Genomic DNA, 27,460 nt, shown 5'->3' with positions numbered 1-27,460 from the left:
CTTTTATTTTTTTTTTTTATTTTATTAAATTGAGTTATATAGTCAGTTTACAATGTTGTGTCAATTTCTGGTATACAGCAGAATTCTTCAATTATACGTAAATAAACATATATTCATTTTCATATTTTTCACTGTGAGTTGAACTTCTTTTAAAAGCAAATGTCCAACTTTGAAGAAAGTATTGTTTGTTCCAAGGCAGTTTCTGAAAGGTAAACTGCAATAGTAGTCAGGACAGAAAAATGATGTCTTAATGTAGACCCCCCTTTTATAGACTAATTGAAATTTTTAGTCTATGTAATTAATTATTAGTGCACAGTTAAATTAATTGATTTTAATAAAATAATAGTAATCTCTTTGATAGTAATGTTTTTGTCTGTGTAGGAATTTGCCTTATAATCAGATATGTAAGTCTGACTATGGACATTTTGTTGGCACAAAAACTTGCTATATTTACTCTGCTAACTGAGGTTCATTGACAAGATTTTTCTAACTCTAAAGGATGTAACCTGCAGTACATTCCCATGACTAATACAAAAGCCAAACTCTACACTGGCACTTTGGGTTTGGGTTTGAAGAGATTTTAAATAGAATTCCTCACAGTAAATAAATATTCAATAAAATTCAGTTTACAGATCTTTTCCCAGTGAAGTGAGATTTTAATTTTATAGATATGTTGCTTTAGATAATTGTTGAGGCATAGAACATGTAGTCCAACTAATAAACTCATTTTCCTTTAGAAGCCAGATTTGTATGTGTTTATGTGTGCATGTTCATTTAAAATAATAATTTTTAGCATAGAGGAAGGGACATACTAGAGGCTTGGTGGAAAAGGTCCTTGGCAAAAGATTTTGCAAAAAATACCCAGATGACTCTTTATGTATGTACCTGTGTTATCCATCTCTTCCCATTGTGTGTGTGTGTGTGTATGTAGCCTTAAATTAAAAACTATTAACTTATGTGAGGTTTTTTTTTTTTTTTGATGTGTTTGAATATCTTATGAACTAAAGTTATGAAGAATTGATCTCTTTCTTGAAAAACAGGGGAAGGACTGTAAGGTTAGTAGACTCTGAAAAATTATCTTATACCTAGAAAAGATAGCTAGTTTTTATCCTGTGCAGTGTTGATGCTTTTTAGGTGGAAAATATATTAGTATTAATTATCATCCTAGAGTTTGCCTCATTGAGTGCATCGTCAGTATGTTGTCATCTTGCTCAATATAAATGCATTTTCATTTGTAAAGTAGTATTTTCATTTTCATTTCTTTTTTTTTAATGGAGGTACTGGGGATCGAACCAGGTACCCCTTATATGCTCAGCATGCTCTCTACCACCTGAGCTATACCCCCACCCTTTGTAAGATAATATTTTAAATGCTGTAGAGAAGCACTGGTTTTGATTTATTCAGTAGTTATTTATGCAAAACATTAAATGCATTCATAAAGGATATCTCTATTCTCCCAAGATTTTGTTGATTTTTCATTTAATTTCCAGTTTTTTTATATTGAGTCCATTCATAATTTTGCCAGAAACTTAATATTTAGAATGTCAAAAACCAAGAAGTGACACATAGCTGAATTTTAGCCCATAGTTTAATTCACATATATTATCTTTACCTGAGAGAAGTGCCTTCTGTCCCTTCTTGGGAAGGATTTAAAGAAAGATGTATTACACTTCATTTACCAAGATTGTGTGCTTTTTTTTTCCAGTTGAAAAATATGACTTTATTAAAATATAAAATTTTTTTATTTATCAAATGATACCAGAAATAAAGATAAGCCACAGAAGATATTGGCAATATATGTAACTGATAAAAGATCAGAAAAGTCATATTGTGTTTGGCAGAACACAGTAGAAAAATAGGTAGAAAGTATAAGCAAGCAATTCACAGGTAAGGAAATACAAGCCAAAAGATTTTTTTTAATATTCTCAACTTCACTAGTAATAAGGAAATACTAATTATAACTCCAGTAAAATACCATTTTAAACCTATCAGGCTGACAAAAAATAGGACAATACCCAATGTTGAAGAGGAGTAGGGAAATGGACTCTTACAGACTACATAGGGTAAGATGTACTATCACTTTAGAAAGCAAGGCTGAAAAGGGATGTAGTCTATAATCTAGCAAGCCTTCTCCCACGTACATATACTGCCTAGAGAAACTCTAACACATAAGTACAATGAAACAGGTAAAATAATGCTTACTGCTTCACCGTATGTAGTGACAAAATTTAGAAATAACCTAATTGTCAGAAAAGGAATTGATAAAGTAGTGTGGCTTTTTCATACAATTTTTCACACACAGTAACTTTGGCTTATTCAATAATCATATATTTATATAACAAAAAATTAAAAATACTTATTATAAGGGTAAGACACTGACTTTAAGATGCATCACAATTTCAAAGATGTCAAAATGTGGGGAAAATTATGCATGTTGGAATTAATGACATGCAGCAAAATGAATTAACTGAATATACATACGTATTTCAACATGGATAAATCTCAAAACAACAATGTAGAACAAAAAACAAGATGTGGAAGAGCATGTATCATTGAAAGTTAATAGCAGACAAACCTATACTATGTTTTTAGATAAGTATGTGGTAAAAGTATAAAAACATGCATGGAAATGATAAAAATGACAGGAAGATAGTGACAAGGAGGGACTTCAGCTATATGAATTGTTTTATTTTGCACTTAGGGTGGCAATGGCATTGTAATTGATTCTGTTACTCTACACTTTCATAGCCTAAATGTACATTAATTTAAAAAGTTTTTTTATTTAATTATTTTTTTGTGTGTGGGGGTATAATTAGATGTATTTAGTTTTTAATGAAAGTACTGGGGATTGAACAATATTGTGTGCTTTTAAAGCTATAAATCATAAATGTGTCTGTGTAAAGCTAAAAGGCATGCATGTTTTCTAGTGTGTATTTCTCTTTTCCTGTCCTATTTCACGGGTAACTCAAGAAAAGGAAGATATTACCTACCTCCTTAAGGTCATTGCCCTATCTTGAGCATTAGAAAGGACGCAGATTAAGTACTTTTATCTAAATGTACCAGATAAAGGTTGGTACATTCATATAGTTAATTTTTTGTATGTATTTTGAAATGAGTTGTTTTATATGTTGCCAGGAGCTGAATGAAAACCAGAGCACTCCAAAAAAGGAAAAACAGGAGTGGCTTTCAAAGCAGAAGGAGAATATACAACATTTCCAAGCAGAAGAGGAGGCTAATCTTCTTCGGCGTCAGAGACAATACCTAGAGCTGGAATGCCGCCGCTTCAAGAGAAGAATGTTACTTGGGCGCCATAACTTAGAGCAGGACCTTGTTAGGGAGGTATGTTTGAGATGAGAATCTTTTCTGTAAATATGTCAGTCACATCCCAGCCTCAGGGCCTTTGCACTTGTACTTCCCTCAGCGTGCATCCTGCTTCCCCAGATTATCTACATGACTTGCTTTCTGCCTTCATGTCTCTCCTCAGATGTCACCTCCTCAGAAATGCCTTTCCTGATCATGAAATCCTCCTTACTTAAATGTTCTTTGCACTTTCTCTTACATGCACACACTTTTTGGGAGGATGGCTCTCCCCCTGACTAGAATGTACATTTTATGAAGTCATGGGTTTTGCTCAGGTTTTTATATCCCTAGTATCTGGCCCGTAGTAGTTATTTAATGAATATTTATTAAATAAATATTAAATCTGTAAATGAGAGAAGTGTTAATTTTTAAATATGATAAAGTTAATTGGATAATTTATGTCTTTTGATCTGAAATGGGTGCCATGAAGTGTGTGTTACCATTTAACACATTTTTATAATCATTAATTGGGCAAATGTAGAAACTCTCCAGTGAAAACAATATTCTCATTATTAGGTACACCTGTGAACACAGATGAATTTGTTCCAAAAGTGGCTTAAAATATAAGCTTCAGATATAGCATAGTTGTTCAAATTCACTACTAATTAAAGAAATTCAAATTAAAACAGTTTCGTCAATTAGGTAAGAACATTTTAAAAGATTGGTAACATTGAAATAGTGGCATGAGGAAATGTGCAATGTTGATAAGAGTTTAAATTGATACTGCCCTTTTGGAGCACATATGCTCTTTACCCATCAAAACCACTTCTAGAACTCTTATCGTAAAGAAATAATAACATGATTATATGATGTATCATGCATAGACATTTAATGAAAATTTGCTTATAAAGCAAAAAAAAGGGAAAACTGGTATTTCAAAGCAGATATTTATTATGAAACTTACCAAAAAAAAGATCTGTGTATACTGATCTGATCTAGATCTATGTCCATTATGTTCTTAGATAAGTAAAACACTTTACATGTCTAGAATGTGTATTGTTACTCAGTTTCAAAACTATACAGTTTTGTATAATAGATGTTTCATGATAAGCATGGGGAGGGTTAGGAAGCATTTGCACCAAACTGTTGGCCTCTGGAGAAGGGGTTTGCAGAGGCAGAGGGAGCAGGTCTGACTTGCACATTGTGTGTGTGTGTGTGTGTGTGTGTGTGTTGTACACTTGTTCTTTTTAATCTGAAAAAAAAGAATTATAACATTTATTGAGCATCATGTGCTAGGTATTATTCTGAGAACTTTACATTTATGAACTAATTTCATCCTCACATTAAATATATGAAATAGCTATGTTATTATCTCCATTTAAAAAGTAATGAAACTGAAACACAGTTTCAGTTTAAGTAACTAACTGAAGGACTTAGTGCTCGTAAGTAGCAGAGCCAGGATTTAGAACACAGGCAGTCTAGCTCTAGAGTTTCATGTTCTTATCCACTACACCATACTGGTATACTGCATGTAATTAGAGTTGAATAGGATACTCTGAAGAAATTCAAAGGATGGCTTAGGAGTCCTCTTCAGATACAAAATTAGGAAGCAGTAAAGGAAGGAAAGAAAGAAGGACATTAAGCCTCTTAAGATAGATTTGATATGTCTTATTGCATAAAATAGTATAAATGAATAGAAAATGAATAGAATAAGGAAATTTGTGCTAATTGCTCATTTACTACAGTAAAGATCATAAAATTTACTATGCAGTCATTATTGAATTAGAGGATTACATCTATTTGCTGGCTAGTCTGTTTCTTAGGACTTTTTTTCCCTGGCATTGTACAGCAATGAATTATACCTTTGTCTTTTGTGTTACGGATTAGGAATTAAATAAGAGGCAGACTCAAAAGGACTTAGAGCATGCCATGCTGCTGCGACAGCATGAATCCATGCAAGAACTGGAGTTCCGCCACCTCAACACAATTCAGAAGATGCGCTGTGAGTTGATCAGATTGCAGCATCAAACTGAGCTTACTAACCAGCTGGAATATAATAAGCGAAGAGAACGAGAATTAAGGCGAAAGCATGTCATGGAGGTTCGACAACAACCTAAGAGTCTGAAGGTAACTTTAGCATAAGCTTCTTGACACATGGGAAAAGAGATGAAAGGCATCCAGCAGCAAAAGTCTAAGACAAATGTCCATCATAAAGAATTTGAATCAACTTTTTTCTTTTCATTTTAAGCATGTTTGATTAGTTTTAATGTGGCGTTTCTGTAGCTACTCACTTTTTGCTCTTGTATTTCTCAGTAGATGACCCTCCCAAATTTTTTTTTTCATTTTTCGAATTTTTTTTTTTAATGGAGATACTAGGGATTGAACCCATGACCTCTTGCATGCTAAGCACACACTCTACCACTGAGCGATTCCCCACACCCCCAAAAATTTTAACTATGGGAAGTGCCATAAATAAGAATCAGAATTCTTATTTTAATGTACCCAAATGTCCGCTGATAATATTACAGTCTATGTGTTAACATGCTAACCTATTGGCTTCTCTCTAGTGTTCCAAGTAATACAATTTTGGAATCTTATTTGCTCTCAATGTGATTTGTATCCAAAAAAGATGGTAAGTTCCTAATCAGTACAGAAGCCAGTGGAATGAAAAATGCCTTTTAACCCCCTCTCCCTCCCCTCTTTCTACTCATCTTAAGAGGAATGGTGGAATCATCACAGTGTTACTCTCATTCTGCTTATTTTCTCTATGTGTTTGGTAGTGTTAAGTGAGACCGTGACATGGATAGTTGGGGCATATATTTTTTAATTAACACGTCAAAATGGAGCAAGTTGTTATATGCCTGCCCCTAAATAAATAAGGAGAGACAAGTGTTGATGATACATAATACCAAGGAACTTTTGTATTTGCTTTGTATAGAGGAATTCATTCACATGAAATCAAAAGACACCAAAGTGTACTATAAAGTTAAAGGTTTCCCCCCTCCCCATGTCCCTCTGGCCACCTCATCCAGCCTCTGCCACCAAATTTAACCAGAGTTAACAATTCCAAGAAATATCCAGTTTTATAACTTGTAATAAATATTTGAAAGAGCATAATCCTATGAATCTTCATGAACAAAATAAAAACTGCTTACTGTATAGGCTGTCGTCCATATTAGTACCTAAATTAATCAGTACGTATCTGCACATTTTAAACTTTTATTTATATCCAGTAAGGCCCAGGTCCCACAGTACTTCCTTTTAAAACCCTACTCTCTTTTTTAAAGTATTTAATAATTAAACTATAAAACAGCTCTTGGTCTTGCCTGAATAACTGCCCTGGAGAGAAGTGAAATTCATTCACAGGAATAATCTGTGTCAAAATCTAGAAGGTATACCACACCCGTTGGTATTTTCAATTCCTGCTTGACTCCATTCAAATAAGCTGTCCTGAACAAAGTATAGAAGCAAAGTTGTTTTACCCCTTCCTTGTAAACCTAAGTAAAATTTCACTTTCCTGTTTTCAGAACAGGTGATTAACATTTACAGAGTAGCTTATGTTAACCACTCACATAACCTTTTTAGTCACATAACCTTTAGAAAATTGTAATTCATAATGGTTTTTCCAATTTATTTTGTTTTTGTAGTGGAGAGGTATATACTCTTTTGGCTACAGAGTAGACAGTTTCCCACCAAAAGATTTTTTAATTAACATGTCTGTGAAATTAATTATGGTCTTAAAGTCAGCAGTACCCAGAAGTAAAACAAACTGAAAGCTTGTTAGTTTTCTGTAGTCGTACTGTAAAACTGATATGATTGCATTTCTGTAGGGCTTGGCATAGAGTTGTTTGATGTTTAACCATTACTTTCTGTTTTCTGTTGCCCTTTCAGTTTGAAAGCTTGTAAACACTAGTGTGATTTTCATACATAGTATACAAAAAGTGTAGAGAAGTAATAATGTTTCAGAGTTATAGTCAGACTTGGAATAGAATGCCTCCTTCTGATGACAAAGGAGCTCAGGATTTTCCATGAAGGAGAGAATTCTGTAATTTTTTTTTTAAAGGCTTTTTTTTTTCCTTTTTGGGGAAGGTAATTAGGTTTGTTTGTTTATTATTTTTAATGGAGGTACTGGGAATTGATGCCAGGACCTCATGCATGCTAAGCATGCTCTCTATACCACTGAGTGGTATCCTCCCCACTGTTCTAGTAGGGAAGAAAATCACCATGTTCCTCTTAGTTACATGTTTCTTTCTGCTTACTCAAGTAGAACAAAACTGATTTGATTTTAACACCAAGTTATCTCATTTTTATTTACCTAAATAATAATTGCTTCTTACAACTTTCTCTAAGACTTTAACGGGGAGTATGGGGACTTCAGTTTTAGCATTTATGTAAGTTGACTAGGATTTGGGGGGATTGGGGTACCGTGTCTAAGGGAATGGGTTGGATATTGCCTACTCTGCTCTTCCCTCATCTGCCATCCAAATGATGTTTTGTCAGTGTTAAGTGAGTAGAAACAACTGTAACTTAACATTCACCTTGCTCTAATGTGAGTCAGGCATTGAAGGATAGTTTATTCTTGGTACAAGTATTCTTGTTGAAAAAGTTATTTTCAAAGAGGTTTTTTTTTTTTCATTAGGCTAGTGTTATGGAATGATTACAGTTTTCTTGGCACTAGTGTTATGGAATGATTACAGTTTTCTTGGCACAATATTTTAAAAATAAAAACTTCTAAAAGAATGGAGGCTGTTATACAGAGGAATAAGAGAATGTCTAAATGTTATTGTCCCATTCCTGGCTAACTTGAAAGAATTTTGTTAACCAAGGACAGTATTTAAGAGTAGTGCCACTAAGCATAACTAAACTAAGAGTTTCTGTTTCTGGCTAGACGTTTCTTGACCCTTCATAGGATAAAGATATATGATGATAACCAGTGCCTTGGTTGGTGTAAAATATGGAAAGGGTATATTTGATGTAGTATTGGCGGGGTGGCAGGAGGACGAACAACTACTTCCTTGACAAGTGTGTTACTTTGGTCATCTATGCATTTGTTGCACACTAAATCAACCAATCAATATCTTGTCATTTTATATTAAGGTAAAAAATTTTCAACTGTAGCCTTAGTATAGTACATGAGTAAATTCTCACTTATAGGCTTGACCAGTATACCTTATAGAAATATATCTCATCAAATTTTGTTAAAGCCTGAATTCATAGAATAACTAACCTGTGATTAACCAAAAACTAAATCCAAACCTCTTTTGTCTCTGAACTTAAAATTGTTTTATCTCAGAAATTTTTATTAGTTCGCATCTGTTATCATCACACCAATAATGGTTGTCCCTTCCTTTGCCCCGTAACTTTTGTTTGACCTTTGAAGGATCGGTTGACTTGACTGACTTACAGATTTTTGCTTGTGGTGTTAAAGAGTAAAACCTTAATAAATATGTCTTTACATGTTTTATTCCCTTAAAGAAAAGATAATTATAATAACAATATATAGTCAACTACTAATACCCTACTTTTGTAGGGTCTATCATAGACTATGTAGTTGGAGTTGAGATTATCATTGAAAGAAATTGGAGCAAGATGTCTCAGATAAGGAACAGTAAATATGCTTATTTTTTCTCTCAGAGATCTAATAAAATATTGTCTGGCCAATAAACTACTTTTATATCTACTATACTTAATGCATGAGAAGAAATTTAATATTCTGTCATCAATGTGCAGAGTGATCAAAGCTAACTTTAATATTTACTCATAACTAAATTTACTAGCAAAATAATGAGTATTACTTGAATTCCTATGAAAAATGAAGTTCTTGATATTTTAATGTGTTAAATTAGTGTTTATGAAATAAAAATACATAGAATCCAATAGTTTGACCTAATAACCAAGTACAAAAGTACTGTACCTTCAACCTTATGATCTGACCTTTTTATTTTTCCTCCCTTTGTCCTACTAGCCTTATTTTCATAGAAGCATAAAGTATACCAAATACCACATTAAAAATTATATGCATCTGTTTTTTTTCCCTTCCCAGTCTAAAGAACTACAAATAAAAAAGCAGTTTCAGGACACCTGCAAAATCCAAACCAGACAGTACAAAGCATTAAGAAATCACCTCCTGGAGACTACACCAAAGAGTGAGCACAAAGCTGTTCTGAAGCGGCTCAAGGAGGAGCAGACCCGGAAATTAGCCATCTTGGCTGAACAGTATGACCACAGCATTAATGAAATGCTCTCCACACAAGCTGTGAGTTTGTTTTATTTAAGCAAAACAAATTTAGTGTCCCTTTCCTTCCACCACCTGAATGAAATCCCAGTAGTTAAAATACTAGTTGGAAATACAGCTCTCCTACAGCTTGGGAGATAAGTGGTGGTGGTCTGTACTTTTCATGTTCTCAGCATTGCTTGGAAGCAGTCATGATGTATATAGAATTCTCACTGATACATTTAGACATAAGGTTCTAAATAAGCGCTCTGCCAGTGCCTCTCAGGTGTTTAGCACGTATCCCATATTGCATATATAAAGCATATATAGCATATATGAGGATTAGAGCAGCAGCTTTATTAAGCAGTGGGCAAAAAGTAGTACTGTATTGGTAATCCAAACAGTCACATTTTAGGGAGTGCAAATACAAAATATTTTCTGTATAGTTTTGCAAACTTTTTCTTAAATTCTCAGATAGTAAATATTTTAGGTGTTGGGGGCCAGGATGCAAAATTGAGGATATTATGTGGTTACTTATCTAAAGTGCTTATGTGTTATTTTAAATGTAAAAACCATTCTTAACTAGTGGACTATTTAATTAATTAATTAATTAATTAATTTAATTAATTAATTAATTAAAACAGCCACTCAGATTTGGCTTGGAGGCTGTAGTTTGCTGGTCCTTGTTAAGTTATATCCATTGTGGAGAAGAGATTCAAAGTTTCACCACCTAATCAGATTCTAGATTTTTCTTGAGAAAAATATGATTGTTCAGGCATCCTCCAAATAGCTTATGATAGCTTTACCTTCGTAATACCATCATTGGTTACTGTGCCTTCCTTTTTCAAATATGCTTACTCTAAGATACAAATGTGAACAATTGTGTACTCTTCAAAAAAGGAGTCTGTCTTCTCTCATATCTCCTTTCTGTAGGTCATGAATAGATAGCTTACAGTAGAATATATCTTTTTATTTTCCTCTCTTTCAGCTGCGTTTGGATGAAGCACAAGAAGCAGAGTGCCAGGTTTTGAAGATGCAGCTACAGCAGGAACTGGAGCTGTTAAATGCGTATCAGAGCAAAATCAAGATGCAAGCTGAGGCACAACATGATCGAGAGCTTCGCGAGCTTGAACAGAGGGTCTCCCTCCGCAGGGCACTCTTAGAGCAAAAGGTAAAAGTTATAGAGGAAAGGTAATTGCGCTAGTATTTACTTTTATAAGAACCGTTTTATATGTACATTTTCATATTGACAGAGGTAGCATTAATTATTTTCACAATACCATATTTCCTTAATTCTAGTTTTGGTAATGCTTTTCTTTAAAATTATTGATTCAGTAATGAGCCTTATAATTGATGAATTCTAGACATCAGGTGAATATAATTAAGTAGTAAGTGCTAGAGGAATGATACGGAGTTATGTGAAGACAGTTGAATTGGGAGAGAATAGCTCTTGGCTCCATGGTTCTTCACGTTTTGTGTACCTAGTTCTACCTAAAGAGATTGGAGAAAAACTCAGATAGTGAAGAAGAACTTCAGTAACTGGCTGAGAGAGGCGAGGGCACAGGATCTGGAGTATATACTTTACTCATATATCCTGTTCCTGGAACTGTATAGATTGATGGAAGACTACTAGGGGACAGAAGGTAAAAACCAGTTCTACATAAGTGAAGTCAGGTTGCAAATGTTACTTTTAGATGTATCTTTTTTTAAAAATTCTTTGTCAGATATATTAGAGAATAGAACCAGAATCCCCAAATTCATTTCCTTCCTTTAAGTCATTATACGGGTGTGTGTGTGTGTGTTTTAGGGAAAGGCTGATGGGCAGAAGATTTTTAGATTTTGAAAGATAAAGAGAGAAAAGGTGTTTATCATGAGAAGTAGTAGTATATCAGTTGTATTCAGGATTCAGATTAGGGGAGGGTATAGGTCAGTGGTGGAATGCATGCAAGCATACATGAGGTCCTGGGTCCAATCCCCAGTACCTCCATTAAAATAAATAAATAATAGTAACTTAATTACCTCCCCTCCTTAAAAATAAAAATAAAAATATTTTAATAAATTGTATCCAGGATTCAGAGCTATGTTCTGGAATTCCTGAGCTGTAAGTCCCCAATAGCTGGTATAATCTTAGGTCCTTTGGTCCTTTGTAAGTTAATACTTGCCTAACTTATTAAAAGTTGTCATGGTTTCTGGACCATTGTCCCATAGATTTTCTTCTATTTCCTGCAGTTCTTGTGATAAAAATAAAATGCCTTATTAAATTAAAAACTATATTCTTAAAAAACCCACCAAAATAAGGTGTTACTCTTTCTCTGGCACAGCTCCCATTACTGGCTTCTTTGAGAGGTTCTTGCCTCTAAAAATTATCTCAATTATGTTTCTCATTCAAGATGGGAAAGATAGAAACACATATAAATTTTGAGAAAAATCTAGTTTGTTCCATGAACAGATTTCATAAATCTGATTCCAGCTTATTAAAGTTCAATCTAAAGTTCTGTCTTTTATGCTTCAAAAAACTATCACTAAAATGAAAACTCGCTATAGTATTTCGGGAATAGTGTTGTAGAAGAAATATTGGTACTATTGCAGTGGGCTCCCCCATACCTGTGGGTTCTGCATCCATGGATTCAGCTAACCTCTGATTGAAAATATTTGGGAAAAAAAAATTTCAGGAAGTTCCAAAAAGCAAAACTGCAATTTGCCACATCCCCCAGAAACTATTTACATAGTATTTATATTGAATAGGGTATAATAAGTAGTTTAGAGATGATTTAAAGTATGGGAGGCTCATATGTGGCTTATTTACAAATACTATGCTAATTTATGTAAGAGACTTGAGCATCCTCAGATTTTGGTGTCCGAGGAAGGGTCCTGGAACCGTTTTCCCAACGATACTGAGATATGACTATGTATTTATATTTTTAGCTCCATCTAGTGGTTCAGTTAGACGGTGCTAATTAGTATCTTAGGTACAGTCTTGTTTCAATACGTGAACCAAAGCCTACATGTTCTACAAAGCCTAGTAAAATGTGAGCATACAACTGATACACATTGGTGAAGGTGGAGTGGCACTCTCATACATTATTAATGCATTTTGGGAAGCAATTTGGAAGTATATATTGAGCTTTGGAAATGTTAAGTATTTAATAAGACTTGAAGAGTTTATTCCAAGGAAAGAAATCCAAATATAGGAAAAACAAAATGTGTAAATATGGTAATTATAGCATGTTTTATGGTGGTTTAAAATACATAACCATCTAAAATAGAGATATAGTTAAGTAATTATTAATTATGGCCAAGCCACTTAATAACACCTTATTCAGCCATTTAAATGATGGCTACAAAGACAATATTAGTATTGAAAAATGCTTATGATGTGTTGAATAAAATAAAAAAAGACAAATTACACTTCAAGTGAATTGACACAACACTGTAAACTGGCTATACTTCAATAAAAATACATATATACAAAAAATGAAGTGAATTGAAGCAATGCTAGTAGTGGCTATATTAATATAATAGATTGGTTCATTTTTCTGTTTTTTATTGTGGTTTATATTACTTTGATGGGGAATTGCGTAAGATTATTTAGTATTACAAATAGTAGAGGTACAGTAGGGTGACAAATCTCTAGTGCTTTGAGTTGCTACTTGATTTTTCAGGGCTAAAATTTACATTTCAAATGAAGTGCATGATTTTAAAGTAGTTTGGGGTCAGTCGGCAGCTACCAAGGCCATGTACCCTCTCTGCAGAAACTGAAAAATCGTTACAGCTGTATTTTCTACACTTTGTGCTTATTGGTTGTACAAATAACAGTCATCTGAAAATAAATAGAGATGGAGCCAGAATGAATGTTAGTTGTTTCAAGATGAATAATAATTTTCTTTGAAGGTTGCTTTAAGTGCCCAAATAAACCAAGATTTGCTCCTTTAGGTTGAGACACCAACAAAGTAAAGTAAGCCTCACTTGACTCACATGAGTTCTTATTACAACTTTTCTCATATTTCATTTACATTAAAATTTCAGCAAAATGACAACTGTAAATGTTAGAATCCATCTGAATTTTATACACACATGGAAAGTGGTAGTATTTCCAAAAATGTAAATGTTTTCATTTTAGTTTTATCATTTCAATTAATTTTCTCTCAATATTTCACTTAGTATGAACAACATTAGAATTAATGATTGGAACATCTTACAGCCTTTTTCTTTGTGGATCTGAAAATAGTCACACGAAAATACCGCATTTGATTTTAAAGATAGTTTGAAAGAACTTCTCAAAAGTCTTAATTATGGGAAGTTTTATCCACCCAGTGAAACCACCTTTCTAATTTGTGGTAATAAATAATATATTTTAAAAGAAACGGGGGTTAGTGTAATCTGTCATAACTCTTAGGTTTTATTTTTATTTAATTGTAAAATATTCTGCATTTCTTAAATGACAGAACTAATCAGCAAACAAAATTAAAGCAGTGTTTACTGGATAAAAGGTTGATAAGCATTAATGTGCTTAATATTTTTATCATGAGTTTCCTTCAGATTGTATACAAGGAATTCAGATCAGTTACATGCTAAGTGCTTTCCTATCATTAGATCCCTCAAATTAAAATAAGTGCTTTAAGTAAATGGATTTTTAAAATTCTTACATATAAAATATTTTAAAATTTTGAAGTTCTTTGAATCCTTAGAGATACATAAGTTTAATTCAAAAGAATCAGGTCTTTTATATATAGATATTAGTAGAAAAATTATTTTACAAATACGCAACCCTTTTTTTTTTAAAAACCTGGCACATACAGAGAAACATAAGTATAAATTGAAATGTCCTTAATTTCTCTGCTTCGAATCACCACATTTAACATTTTGATGTCTTTCCCTCACAAGAAGCATTCATGTTTAATCTAAGTTCTCCTTCAACCTTCTAATGAATGGCCCTCTCTCAACCTTTATAACACTTTATTTAGTATTTAGAACTTTCAATAATTTTCAGACTCTTACTAGAGTCTCTATCTGGTTGACTTGTAATTCTTCAGACACTTCTTATTTTACCATTTTTCTGTGTACCTGCATATGTTCTCTCTGCTGAAAATATCTTTCCCTCCCCACATCTTTCTGGTAAACTTGTATTCTTCCTTCAGAATCCAGTTTCTGCCACCTCCTCTAAGAAGGCTTCTTTGCCCGTCTCTCCTTCCCCTATAGAGCGAATCACTTCATCCCTTTGTATTTCTGTTATACCTTATAAATCTGTTATTACATCTTAACCACATTCTGTTGTAATTTTTTATTTGCATGTGTTTCCCATGCTAAACTATGGGGTTTTTTTGAGGGCACTTAAAAGTTGATACATAAAATGTAAACATTTATAGAGCTAGATATCTGCAGATAACAAAGACTATTGGCTTAAGTCCTCAAATATTCCTGATGTCTGATTAGTTAATGCTTTTTTTTTTTTTTTTTACAAATTCTCATTATTTCCTTTTTTTAACTTTTTTTCAAGAAAAATTTCAAACATACACAAAAATAGGAAGAATGAGTATAGTGAAATCCCAGGTACTCATTACCCAGCTTCAACAGTTACCAATATTCTGCATAGAGTACATCTTTTTGATTTTGCTAATTTTTTCTTATCTATTCCCCTGCTGCACACATACACAACTTTTTGGAGGGGGTAGAAGGAAGGAGAGTGGAATATTTTAAAGCAAATTTCAGCACAGCATCATTTTACTCCTAAACATAAATAAGGACTTTTTTAATTTAAAATAAGCATAGTTCCATCTTGATATTTAATAAAATTAATAATAAATTTCAAGTATTGCCTAATACTCAGTCCTTGCCTACATTTCCCCTTTTATCTTAAAAATATCTAAAGTTGGCTTATTTGGATTGGGGCCCAAACAAGGTCCTCATACAGCTTTAGTTAATTATCTTTTAAGTCAATTAACCTATAACAGGCAATTGTCAATTTGATCATCCAAAGAAAAGTTCTCCATCAACTTTTTTTAGCCTATTAACTTTATTTAGTATGAAATGTTTTACATTAATAAATTATGTATAGTCAACTACATTTATTTGTAATACCTTCCAGTTTTCCAGTTGCTAATTTCTAGATACATAGTCTCCTAATTTTTTAATGAAAACTTTGTGGTTTTGATTATTTGCTTGCTTTTCCATTTAAGGATTTGGTCTATCTGGAATGCAGTATAAGATAGGGTTCCATTTTTATTTCCTTGCGGATGGCTGGCCAGTTATGCCTGTGTTATTAAAAATCCATCTTTTTCCCAGTGAATTAATTACTGCTTTTGTCTTGCATCAAAAACCTGCAAACTGAGATCTTCATTCTACTTCTGTTTCATGAATGATCTGTTCCTACACGAATACCATATTTATTTTATTAGAGTGACTGTTTGGTATATCTGATAAGACAAGTTTCCCTTCACCCATTTTATTTTTTATTCAGTGCTTTGCCTAATGGATTAAATAGTCATTGATGATAATTGCCTTGATTTTTTGTTTCAATTAAGATTATTGCCTTTTCTTTGAAGAATTTGATTTTACACATTTTAGAAATACAAATTATGATTCCTATAGTACATCTTTTTGATTTTTAAATGTACATCCATAAAATAGCCAGAGTGAACTTTATGATTCAGTTCAAAGCTGAGTAATTATTAACTTCTTTAGTTTATAGATTTTTAAAAATAAATCAGCTTTCTTTTTGTTTCCCTCCCCCCAACAGATTGAAGAAGAAATGTTGGCTTTGCAGAATGAACGCACAGAACGAATACGAAGCCTGCTGGAACGTCAAGCCAGAGAAATTGAAGCTTTTGACTCTGAAAGCATGAGACTAGGTTTTAGTAACATGGTCCTTTCTAATCTGTCCCCTGAGGCATTCAGCCACAGCTACCCGGGAGCTTCTGGTTGGTCTCACAATCCTACTGGGGGTTCAGGACCTCACTGGGGTCATCCCATGGGTGGCCCACCACAAGCTTGGGGCCATCCAATGCAGGGTGGACCCCAGCCATGGGGTCACCCGTCAGGGCCGATGCAAGGGGTACCCCGAGGTAGCAGTATGGGAGTCCGCAATAGCCCTCAGGCTCTGAGGCGGACAGCTTCTGGGGGACGGACGGAGCAGGGCATGAGCAGAAGCACGAGTGTCACTTCACAAATATCCAATGGGTCACATATGTCTTATACATAACTTAATAATTGAGAGTGGCAATTCCGCTGGAGCTGTCTGCCAAAAGAAACTGCCTACAGACATCGTCACAGCAGCCTCCTCACTTGGGTACTACAGTGTGGAAGCTGAGTGCATATGGTATATTTTATTCATTTTTGTAAAGTGTTCTGTTTTGTGTTTACTAACTGGGATGTCATAGTATTTGGCTGCCGGGTTTTGTTTTTTGTTTTTTTTGTTTTTAACTTTTGGAGAAATTTTGAAAATGGGATTTGATATGTATGTGTGTATACATATACACACACACACATACATATCGTGCATAGCTAAAAGAAATTGGCTAGAGAGGGGGTATTTTCTGAACACTGCAAAAATAGAATGCAGTGATGTGACTTGAGTCATCACTGTTGGACAATTAGATCCTAAGAAGTTTGTGAAGAGATCTAAAGCCTTTCTCCATACCCCAAATTCTTATAAGCCACTCATAGCAGGCAGCATATACTGAAACAAGTTGCTATGGAAACACATCTGTATCCCCTTACCAGTGTACTTTCTTATTAAATTGGTCTGACTTCTCAGCCTCATTTGGAGTAAAAAAGAACACAGAAATCCACAAACACTAAAGGGTTGCATTGACTTTTTCAGAGAGTAGAAAACAACTTAATTCTTTTTCTGAATGCTGCATAGATCTGTCAGTGAATTTTTTTTTTTTTTTTTTTTTTTTTGGTCTATTCAATTGTGCCTTCTTTATGGCATGGTGAGATGGAGGTGCTTAAGGAGATCACAAGTTGTGTGGGAATTGCATCAACGAACCTGTGAGCCTTTAAAGGGGAAGACCGGAAGGGTGAGAGAGGCCCCTGAAAGTTCATATGGTGGGTATGTTCAGCAGCAGAGTGAGGACATGAACCCTATATATCCTGACGTTTTGTTGCTTATACTGTGATATCTCATCCTAGCTAAGCTCTATAACTCCCAAGACCCCAAACAGTACTTTTACTTTGTATAAGAACAAAGACACATAGCCAATATAAATCAAATGCCAGAGGTATTTGAATGATGCCATATTTGCAAACTGCCGTCTATTGGAATTCTCACCACACTACATAAACATAATTTGATTACCATCTTTTGGCTTACGGGATTTCCTGTTTACAAGTAGAATAGCCAATTATTTAATGTTTAGTTGCCATAGTGAACCAGGAGTCACTGAGCCAATGACTTACCAGCTGCTGACTAATCCTCATCACCACTGTAGATTTTGCTGCACATGCAGGTCCTCTTTTTTTTTTTTTTTTCCTTTTAATTGCTGTTTTTGTTGCTGCAATACTTTGCAAACTTCTAGTTCCTTGAGACTTAGTGACCATTTGGCATCATGTTAACATCGCACAATAGGAAACACCACTTCCGGAAGTCTCTAGCCTCAGTGCTAAAGTACTACTGAAAAAGAACTAGCAAGTTTGGCAAATTTAAAAAAATAATAAGTTATAGTGGTCAGGGAATTTCTTGACAAAAGCTAACTTTTTTTTTTCCACAGAGGGATATGTTTTGTTTTGTTTTATAATGAAGGATCAACCCAATGCTGAAAGTTAGATGTTACTTGGTATTCCACTGCTAATGTGGAAATTGAGTTGAAGGTGGGGTGGGTAGGAAGCTGTGAGTATGACTCGAAGGAAAAAATTGTTCTTTTCAGTGACAGATGAGAGTTTCTTACAAGTTATTGTCCTGCCCCCTCCCCAGGTGTCTTGAAGAACCCTTGCTGCTAACTCTGGATCCTGCTTTTTTCATATAGTCAGAGGGCTCCAAGGTAGAATTCTCTTAAGTCCCTCTCAGTGATACTCTTTAATTAGACCAGATTAATGACCAAACAGTAATCTGTCACTGTTGAAATCCTGATTTTCTCAACCAAATTTAAGTCTTCCCCAGGTATGTCAGTCTAATCCCCGTGAGTCCCCCCCTTTAGGAGTTTCTGACATTCATTTAAAGGTAACTAGAAGAAAAATTAATATTTTAATGTAAGTCTTTTTAAAATCAAGTTCGCAGTAGAATTCACACACAATTTTAGTCAGGGTTTTGTAGCACTCTGGTACAGTGTTCTGTTGGCCATGCTCGAGATCACCAGTTTTTAGGTGAGCATGATACGTACTTACTTGTCTATCTAATGAAAGGGGATTTTTAAATTTTCTCAGTATATTTTTTGCATTCACGTATTTATTATATAGTATTTCAGACATACTGAGATATCTACCTATTTGGAGGAAAATGATAGGAAAGAACTTTAGAATTAATAAAATGTCCAAAAATATGAATTGATACCTTCTAAAAATTCTTTTTGGATCTAGCCCCTCTGTACTGTTGGAGGGGTGGAATAGGAGTGCAGATCAGTTTTACATTCAAAACTCTTTAAAAAAATACTACCAGTGATACATGTTAAAGTCCACTCGTGGACTTAAATTAGTCAAATTGAGTTACTGAGTTCATGCAGATCATATGTACTTGCAAAATTGTGATTGAATACTGACTCCACATGTCTATCCAGTAGGGCTTTGTATCTGATTGTGTGGCAACCAGTTTTACATGTAGGTCATGACTATACCTGGACTATCCCATTAATTTAATTTTAATTAAAATATGTATAGTTTGCAAAAATGGTTCAAATTAATTGGTTTGTGTGTGTTTGCAAGATCTGACTTCTGAGGAATCTCACACATGGTAGGAATCATCAAAGAGTAAAGCTTGTAGCAGGAAAATTTGAAATGTTTTGAGAGATTCTAAAGAAGGAAGCAGGCACTTCTGAATCAGTGTACAGATGTCAACATTTGATCAAATTACTTCTACCTCCCCCCAGTGTTGGTGTTCACTTGATATATATGTGTTTAAGAAAATAAAAGTATGGGAAATTTGTCCGGCATGTCAGAAAGTCGTAAATGCTATGTCTGGTATCCAGAGCTTGGCAGTAAAGTTTCTTGTGTTCACTCTCTCTCCCTTTCTCCCTTTTTTTAAGTTAGCATTTAAAAAATGCAAAACCTCATACCTGGAAATACATTGTTCCTAATTGGATTCCCTTCCTTTTGCACATATTTTTTTCTCTGCTTAAAGTCAGCTCTAACCCCAAATTAAAGTATCTGGAAGTATTTTCATTATATAGATAGTCAGCTGGAAAATGTGTTTATATTATTTTTTATTCAGAGCTGCCATTCTTTCTAATCATTTCTGTGCCTAGAGATGAATAGTCTTTTATTTGAAGCTACACCCACAGATATTATATGCTTGGTACTCTAGGCCAAGGATTTATGGGTAAATTGAACTTCTTAGCATAGTTATTACAATATTCAGCTGCCTGGACAACAGGTAAACATCATTCAGTACACTAAAGAAACTGTCCTTGATACTCCCTCCCACTCCCAGCTATCTTTCCTCACCCCCTTTTCAAAAATTGAAAACTCTATGAGTGTCTTTTCCAGACCATTAAGCAGACTTTAGTAACTTTCTATTTCTTTAAGTACTAAATGTCTGGCATTTTAAACTTTTATAGAATACATTGTGTTGGACACTGGAATAATACTGTTTATTTTCACCTGTGAAAAATGACTTTATCGTACTTGAAACACCTCCTTTGCATTTCTCCATTTGTGCCATTCACTAGTGGAAATAAATTGTATTATACCATGATCTACTGGCTTTTTTAAAAACTGTGTTAAATATGCACATTTTTGGTATAGCTGTTATCATTTGTATGTATATATTGTATATACATATGAGTGTCTATATGTGTGTATAGATAGATAGATGGATGTAACTCATACTGTACATTTCCATCAGGGCACTTAAGGTTCTGTTAATTTGTTTAGTTATTTCAGTCCTCAGTTAAGGCAAGAATGCGTGTGTTTCTTAAGAATGAGTATTCTGGGTTGATATTTATGAGAAGGTGATCATTAGATGCAATCTTTTCTTTTTTTTAATCCCCTCTTAGCACTTGTATGGGTGGAAAGAAAGTTAAGTAAAATGTGGAACCATAAGTTGCAATGCAGTAAAATAGTGCTTGGGGAGGAGCCTGTTAGTGTTTCTGTGAGTTTTTGTCAAATAATGCCATGAAAGATAAGTGATGCAGAGAAAAATGAACCATCGAAATTAAAAACACTGGTGGTGATTCCTCTGCAGAGGTGAAAAGAAACCAATAGATCACATAATCTTCATGTGCACTCCATACATATTTCTTAGTAATGGTGCCATTGAGCTTACTTTTTTTACTCCATTAATACTAACAATTACAAATTTTTGCCAAGGACCAAAACAGCCAAGAAAGGAATTACTGCTAAGGCATCTAAGGTTCTTATAAACTGTAAAGATCAACAGGAAATGGCCACTGGGAGAGAAGGATTTGGTGTTGGCGTGGGGCTTTCTCCCTTTAGCTGCTGCTTCTTGCTTGCTGATAGTTCTTCATGCACCTTCCACCCCTTCGGAGCCACTACCATTCAAGCACAGATTTGGTCCAACACAGCAACCCTTTACTAGGAGGTTTATATGGTCCTGTGTTTTGTCCCATGCTTACAATGTGAAGTGTCTAGTGTGTATTCAAGTCAGAAGATAATATATTTAAGGGTATAAGTGTGAATCTCCTGTAAGGATGGAAGGAGGGGGCTTTTGTTTCTTAGAAAACTGCCTTCTCTAAGGAACAAATCCAAAACTTAGGCTGTCATCTTGGAGCTCCTTACCAAAATACAGATTATTATCAAAGAGAAACAAATTCTCTGTTTTTCCTTATCTAACATGATAGTGCCCCCAACCAGATTGTAGCATTGCCTTTGAAAAGGTACTCAGTCACTCTTAGTTGTTAAGAACTGGAAATTCTCCATCCTCAGATTATTTAAAGGATGAAGAGTATGCTGTACACTTAGCAGACTTGCCTCTTTATGCCAGGACTACTGATTGAAGTCTGTTTTGCTGTGTGTCTGGTTATGTTGTCTGCACTTTTATGAAATTACTACAGTAAGTCTACATTGGAAATGACTTAATTTGTAAAGAAGTTTTATTAAACACTGTCTAGAAAAAGTGAAGCTGAGAACTCTTCCTTTATTGTGCATTTGTATTTTCTACTGAATTCTGGTAGCCCCCTTTAAAGTCACATTGACTAATTTTTCCCTCGTTTATATTCAGATTTTCAAAATTTCACTCATGCAAGGGAAGAGAATCCATTTTGGCCTAATGTTAGTCTTCAGATCATGAGAAATAAGTAAATTAGTATGCACCTTATCTGCCTGTTGTGGGTTTCTTAAACTTGCACTTCTTTCCACCCACCCCAAAATAGATACTCTTTAAAGAAAATAAAGGCAGAGAATTAAAACTGGGGAAGCCATTTACTATGTCACCATCACTGTTAACTGTTACCCAGCAATCATAACTTTTTGAGGTTTCAGAGATTGTGTGTGTATGTGCTTGCGCTTGATTGTGTTGGGGTTGTTTTGTTTTTAAATATACAAGAGATTTTACTTTAAATAGAGAAAAAGGTTAATCCTCTCTGAAACAGGATGCCCACTGGATATACCAATCTGGACATCTGTAGGTAGTTTGCCATGAAAAAGTAGAGAAGATGAGACTTGTGAATGAATGAAAAGGGTATCTTGATACCCAAGAATTCCCCCCAAAGTACGGGTAATTCAACCTGCACAGTTCTCCTTTTCACTCATAGTTTTTAGCAATTATGGGTGAAAAAATCATGTAATTATCTGTAAATATGTAGCTAACAAATTGACCTAGTTTCTGTATTTTTTTGTTTTTGTACTAAAGTTTATAAGTCTGTGCCAGCTAGAGAGGAGTTGCTGTCATTGCCAGTTGTGGTCCTAGCATCTAACCCTGAAACCATCCTAGGTGACATTTTTTAGAATTAATGCTTAAATGTTGTTAAACAGGGGGAAATAAAACTTAATCATTGGTCAGTTTTAAAAATCTTTTGAAGCGAAGTCATTTGGTTTAATATAATGGTTACATGTCCTCAGTCATGAATGAGGTAGGGAGCCTCCCTCCCCCAGTGGCCATGTTTACAGAAGTGTGTTTTGTCTATAAAGTGCAAGAGTTTTAATGTGTATGTAAATTATTGCAGGTGATAACTTTATGGCTTGGAACTGTTTATTGGGCTCTCTAGCTGAATTTTCAAATGAAATGAACTATGCTTATTGCTGGCACAGTGATCCCATTTCTGGAGCATTTTCCATATTTCCAGAATTACGTGTGTTCCTTTGTCATTATCTCTTGATATGCCTTTTAGCCTAAGGTATTAAAAGCTGGTGAATATAGATGAGGGAAATGCATTTTTGAAATCCATGAACCTTCATTTGTATGCTTTCATTACTCATGTTATATGTTTCTATGGCAACTCTGAGGTCAGTGGAGTTTAGAAATGAGATACCAGTGTTAATGAAAAGTGTGTACTCTTTGCTTTTGCATGGCTTGGCTTAGCATCAAAGGTATACTAGAGCCACTTGAAAGCATGAAGACCGGTTGTATGGGAACAGGTTTCTCTCGGTGGCACATTTTGCTTTTTCTGAGCCCTCAAATACATTGCCTCAGCATGAACATTATTGTTTCTATAAACTACACATGGTCATGAAGTGAATTATGTGATTAAAAAGGATGGAACGGCTTAATGTTTGCAAATTCCAGTTGGCCATGTGACTGTTTAGCACATATCAGACAAACCTGGGGGAGAAATATCGGCACCCTTCTAGCCCCTTTTTTGTCTTACACAAATATATTTAGTTTATTAAGATGTTGGCTGCCCTTGGTGTGTTGCCAGAAAGCTCTTTTTTGGTGCCCATTCCAAATGTGCTTTCTTGCATTTCATGATATCAAAGAAACCACCACCCCTTCTCCCCGACAGCATTTTATGTCATACCATTTATTCCACATTAGATGGGAATTGTGCCTACTTAGAGTGCCCTTCCAATTAATTACATACATGTGTCCTAAAATAATCCAAGCCAGAGACACAAGTGGGAAAATTTTTTTTTTAAAGTCCACTCAAGGCCAGTAATTTATCTGAACAAAGTATTTTACCACATTATCTTAACACTTGATATATGAGCCTATTAGGAGTTGCAGGTGGTTTCATAGGGCAAAATCCAAGCGGAGAGGGATATGTGGGGTTTCTATTAGGAGATAATTTTGTTATTGTTTTACCTTTTATTATCCTTCTCTGCTAGGTTAGAATGGATTAGTTCTCCAAATTTTTTTCTTTTTATCTTTTAGGGAAAATTTTACAAAAGCGATGGTCTGATGTAAATAACATTTTGAAGTATAGTGCACATAATTTCCCCAGACTGTTCCAACCTTATAATCAGTAAATGCTTTAGAGTTTTTTAAATTAACACTTGTGTTGCTAAATCCTATTTATGTAAGTCTGCTAAAATTTTTAACCCATTTAAAACGTAAACATTTAAATAATGGATGGGTTACTCTGAGTAATTTAGCTTTCAGAACCCCCTTGTTTTAGTATATGAAAAAGACAGCCTAATGCGCATTAATGAGGTTGGAGAGACTATGAGAAATATGTATAGTGTATATTTTAAAACAGCTTTGCTTGTATTGTGAAGATTTAAAAACAAACTTGAGATTTTTAACGTAACTATTAACACAGTTTTAACATAAGTTATCCCACTGGGTTTAAGAGCATCTTGAATGTATAATCCTTTTTGTAACCCAGGTTGGTTTCTGCTTTTACCAGTCATCCCAAACATATTATTTATGTTTTTAGTTTTATATACTCATTTACTTTTGTTTTCCTCAACCAGCATGATTTTTTTGCACATGTAGAAATTTTAAAAAATTAATACATCATTTTCTCTGGATTTTCTTCACTTCTTTCTTCCTTTCTACTAACCCTTTACCTTAAAGGCCATATCGCTCCATTTGCATTATTTATGCAAATACAAGGGTTTGTTTTTATTTTTATTTTTGCTATTTACCTAAAGAAAGAAAAATGCTTCAGTCAGTTGCTTTTTTATTTAAAAAAAGAAAAAAGAAAAGAAAAAAAGCTGTAACCTTATCATTTCTGAGTAGACCATTAAGAGATGAATGCACACCTGTAATAGCCCAGGACCAGCTTTGGTGGCTAAAGGGAATATTTTAAATAAGCAAGAGGTTCTTTTCTAAAAGTGGTATATATTCACAATCTCTTTCAATTATTCCCACAAGTCAGGGGTCCAGATAAAATGAGGGTTATCAGCTAACTGATAAGTTATCATTGAGGTTCATCAATGAATTTGTACATTTCTAGTTCCCTTTGGTGAAGGGACAAATGATGATTTTGCAAGACCTAGATTTTTGGCTTGATTTCTTGCCTCCTTTTTTGGCAGCCTTCATCTTCTCATCTCCCAACACCCTTGAGCCTGTAGGGTTTTCGTGGTGGACGAAGGACCTGTAGTCTTTTGAAACTAGGACTGATTTTTTTGGCGAGAGATTATCATGTTGAAAGTGATGTTCTACCACTTTACCAATGACTAATTTTAAATATACACAGTCCTCTCAATTTTTGGACCAAACAGATGCCCACAGTGGAGGCTTATCAAGGGTTGCAAAGAAGTAGAAGCCTCTCCCTCACTGTCAGCACCAGCTGGTAAAGGTGACTGTACAGATGTGCATTTTCCTTTTGGTAGAAATGGTCCGCAGCACTAACTGGTAAGGCTTATTGTACAGTATATTGTCAGTATTCTTCTGGTTCAACATACCTTATAGTTCATATATAACCTGTATTAATTGTATAGATTGTGCATTTAAAGCTGTTACCAAGTTGTCAGAACATAAGAGCGAAAACAAGGTCATATGTAATATTTTGTTTGTAAGTATCCTTTGTATCATAGCAAAGGAAATGTTTAAAAAAATCAACTGTAATAAAGTAATTTTAGTACACAGTGTCTGCTCAGTTTTTTTAAGTAATTGTATTCGCATAAAGTATATTTCACTTCAGTGACTGTCTGTTGGATAATTACTGAATCTCAGGCACTGTGCTGAATGTTAGGGTTAATAAAAATGAGTAAGATACGGGTAAGAAAGAGCTGCCTAATGTAGACAAAAACCCTCTGGTCTAGTTCCCTCAGGTTCTGTTTGCCCAGACAGTGAAGTGGCTTATTGTGTGTTGTGGGTGTGAGATAATTCTACTGTAGGTTCTGACGATTTGATGTAGGTTCTTAAGTTTTATGTAGACATATATTGTGGTCTGTACAACTATATCTCCTCCCACACACGTGGACACGTAGGTATATGTAGTCTTGGACCTTGTACAAAGCTTCAGAATTGCCCAGGTGATTTTATATGGGTTTATCTTCCAGATTTGAAAATCATCACATTTTAGCCCTATGTGGAGTAGAATTTCTAATCCAGTCCTGTTGTCTGAAACAGTATTAAAATGACTTATTTTGTCAGAAGGCTAATTTGGAGGGAGGGGGGTGACATGGGCTGGGTTTATATGTCTTTTTAATTAGAAAATCATTTTAAGTGTCATTTTAAAAAGTAGACTTTCAGATGATCTACTTTATTGAATAGGTTATCAGAAAAATGGCTCTTTTAACTTTTTAACATGGCTTTTAAACTCCCAGAATGTTGATATTGAGCTGTTTTGACATTAACATTTATATAGTGTTTAATTTGCCTGAGTTGAACAACTACGTTAGCAGAACCAAGATTAGATTCCAAGTGTTCTATCTCCAACATTGCCAACATCCCACCTTGAATTTGTAGGAACTCAAAAAGGGTTTAAAAAACAAGATTTATTTTCTGCTTTATCCCCACAATTGGGCTCTTCAAACTACAGTGGAAGAAAAGTATTATAAAACATGTGCTTCTAGCCATGTCAACAGCCCAAAACAAATGTCATTGACTAAACACACCAAAGATGCTCTGAGTTATGCTTAGAGTTTAAAGCTATCCTACCTAACTATAAAAGAAATTTGAACATAAAAAAGTGGTCAGCTGGTGGTCAGCTAGCTCTGCAGCCCCAGTGGTTATAAGGCAGTGCTACGTCTCGATGCCAGTTGCAGAACCACGGTTTCCCTGTACATGTCCCAGATAATTAGTGACTAATTGCTTATTTTCAGATGCTTGTTCTTACGGATAAGAGGGAGACAAGGCTGCCGAGGGTGTTAAGGCTATGCAGGCTATGCAATAAACTTTTGGGGTGCCATTTATAGATTAATGTGTATGCTCCCCCGTGGAGTTGTGCACTCCAGCGGCTCTGAAAACATTCTCCTTTTGTTGATGTCCTTTACTTTATGGAGTGTAAAGTGAGCATTATTTACTGTCATCTCAGCCAGTGATTGACTAGGAAAAGGCAAAGTACGGCACAAAGAGCACTGGTTTGGGTTCTGGTCTTTAGCCCCATTACTACTTACTGTGAGATCTTAAAAGTCACATCTGTATCGACTGTCACTTATAAGAAATAGGAAAGTGGATGGTTTTTGGCTGGAGCAAATGAAGCAATGTGAAACCTATTGGCCATAACACAGTTATCAGAGAGAGAGTGTGTGTATGTGTTTGGGAAAGGGGTGGAGAGGGTTTGCCCTCAACTGGGCAACCCAGCATCCCAGTGTGTGAGACTGTAAGGTGCTGCTTTTCCAGGCCTTTCCCAAGTTTGCAGTGGAATTAATAACTGCAATTTCTTGGCTTTTTAAGAACTGGAAAATAAGATTCTGATCTGAAAGCAGATGCTGCCTCATGATAGAGGTCTTTGAGCTCTGGTTGAGGAGTTAAATGGACTTGAATAGTTAGGATCCACCTGCTTTTAT

General features: G+C 34.7%; 1 protein-coding gene across 3 annotated transcripts in view; it reads left to right on the top strand.

Moving 5' to 3' along the window:
- The window catches only part of TAOK1 (TAO kinase 1), a 113,327-nt gene extending 87,738 nt beyond the window's left edge, over positions 1 to 25,589 (top strand). For 2 of the 3 annotated variants that reach the window (XM_032457544.1, XM_032457545.1), the window contains 5 exons: positions 3,136 to 3,339; positions 5,188 to 5,427; positions 9,344 to 9,556; positions 10,503 to 10,685; positions 16,251 to 25,587. In XM_032457544.1, the coding sequence (XP_032313435.1) occupies positions 3,136 to 3,339; positions 5,188 to 5,427; positions 9,344 to 9,556; positions 10,503 to 10,685; positions 16,251 to 16,712 (1,302 nt within the window). In that variant the 3' untranslated portion in view covers positions 16,713 to 25,587. Of the gene's footprint in view, positions 1 to 3,135; positions 3,340 to 5,187; positions 5,428 to 9,343; positions 9,557 to 10,502; positions 10,686 to 16,250 lie in introns of all 3 variants that reach the window. The other variant, XR_004311777.1, reaches the window with a different exon arrangement.
- The last annotated feature ends 1,871 nt before the right edge of the window (positions 25,590 to 27,460 follow it).

Source organism: Camelus ferus, chromosome 16 (assembly GCF_009834535.1).
Source record: "Camelus ferus isolate YT-003-E chromosome 16, BCGSAC_Cfer_1.0, whole genome shotgun sequence".
Taxonomy (NCBI): Eukaryota; Metazoa; Chordata; class Mammalia; order Artiodactyla; family Camelidae; genus Camelus; species Camelus ferus.
This window is presented reverse-complemented; position numbering and strand designations above follow the sequence as displayed.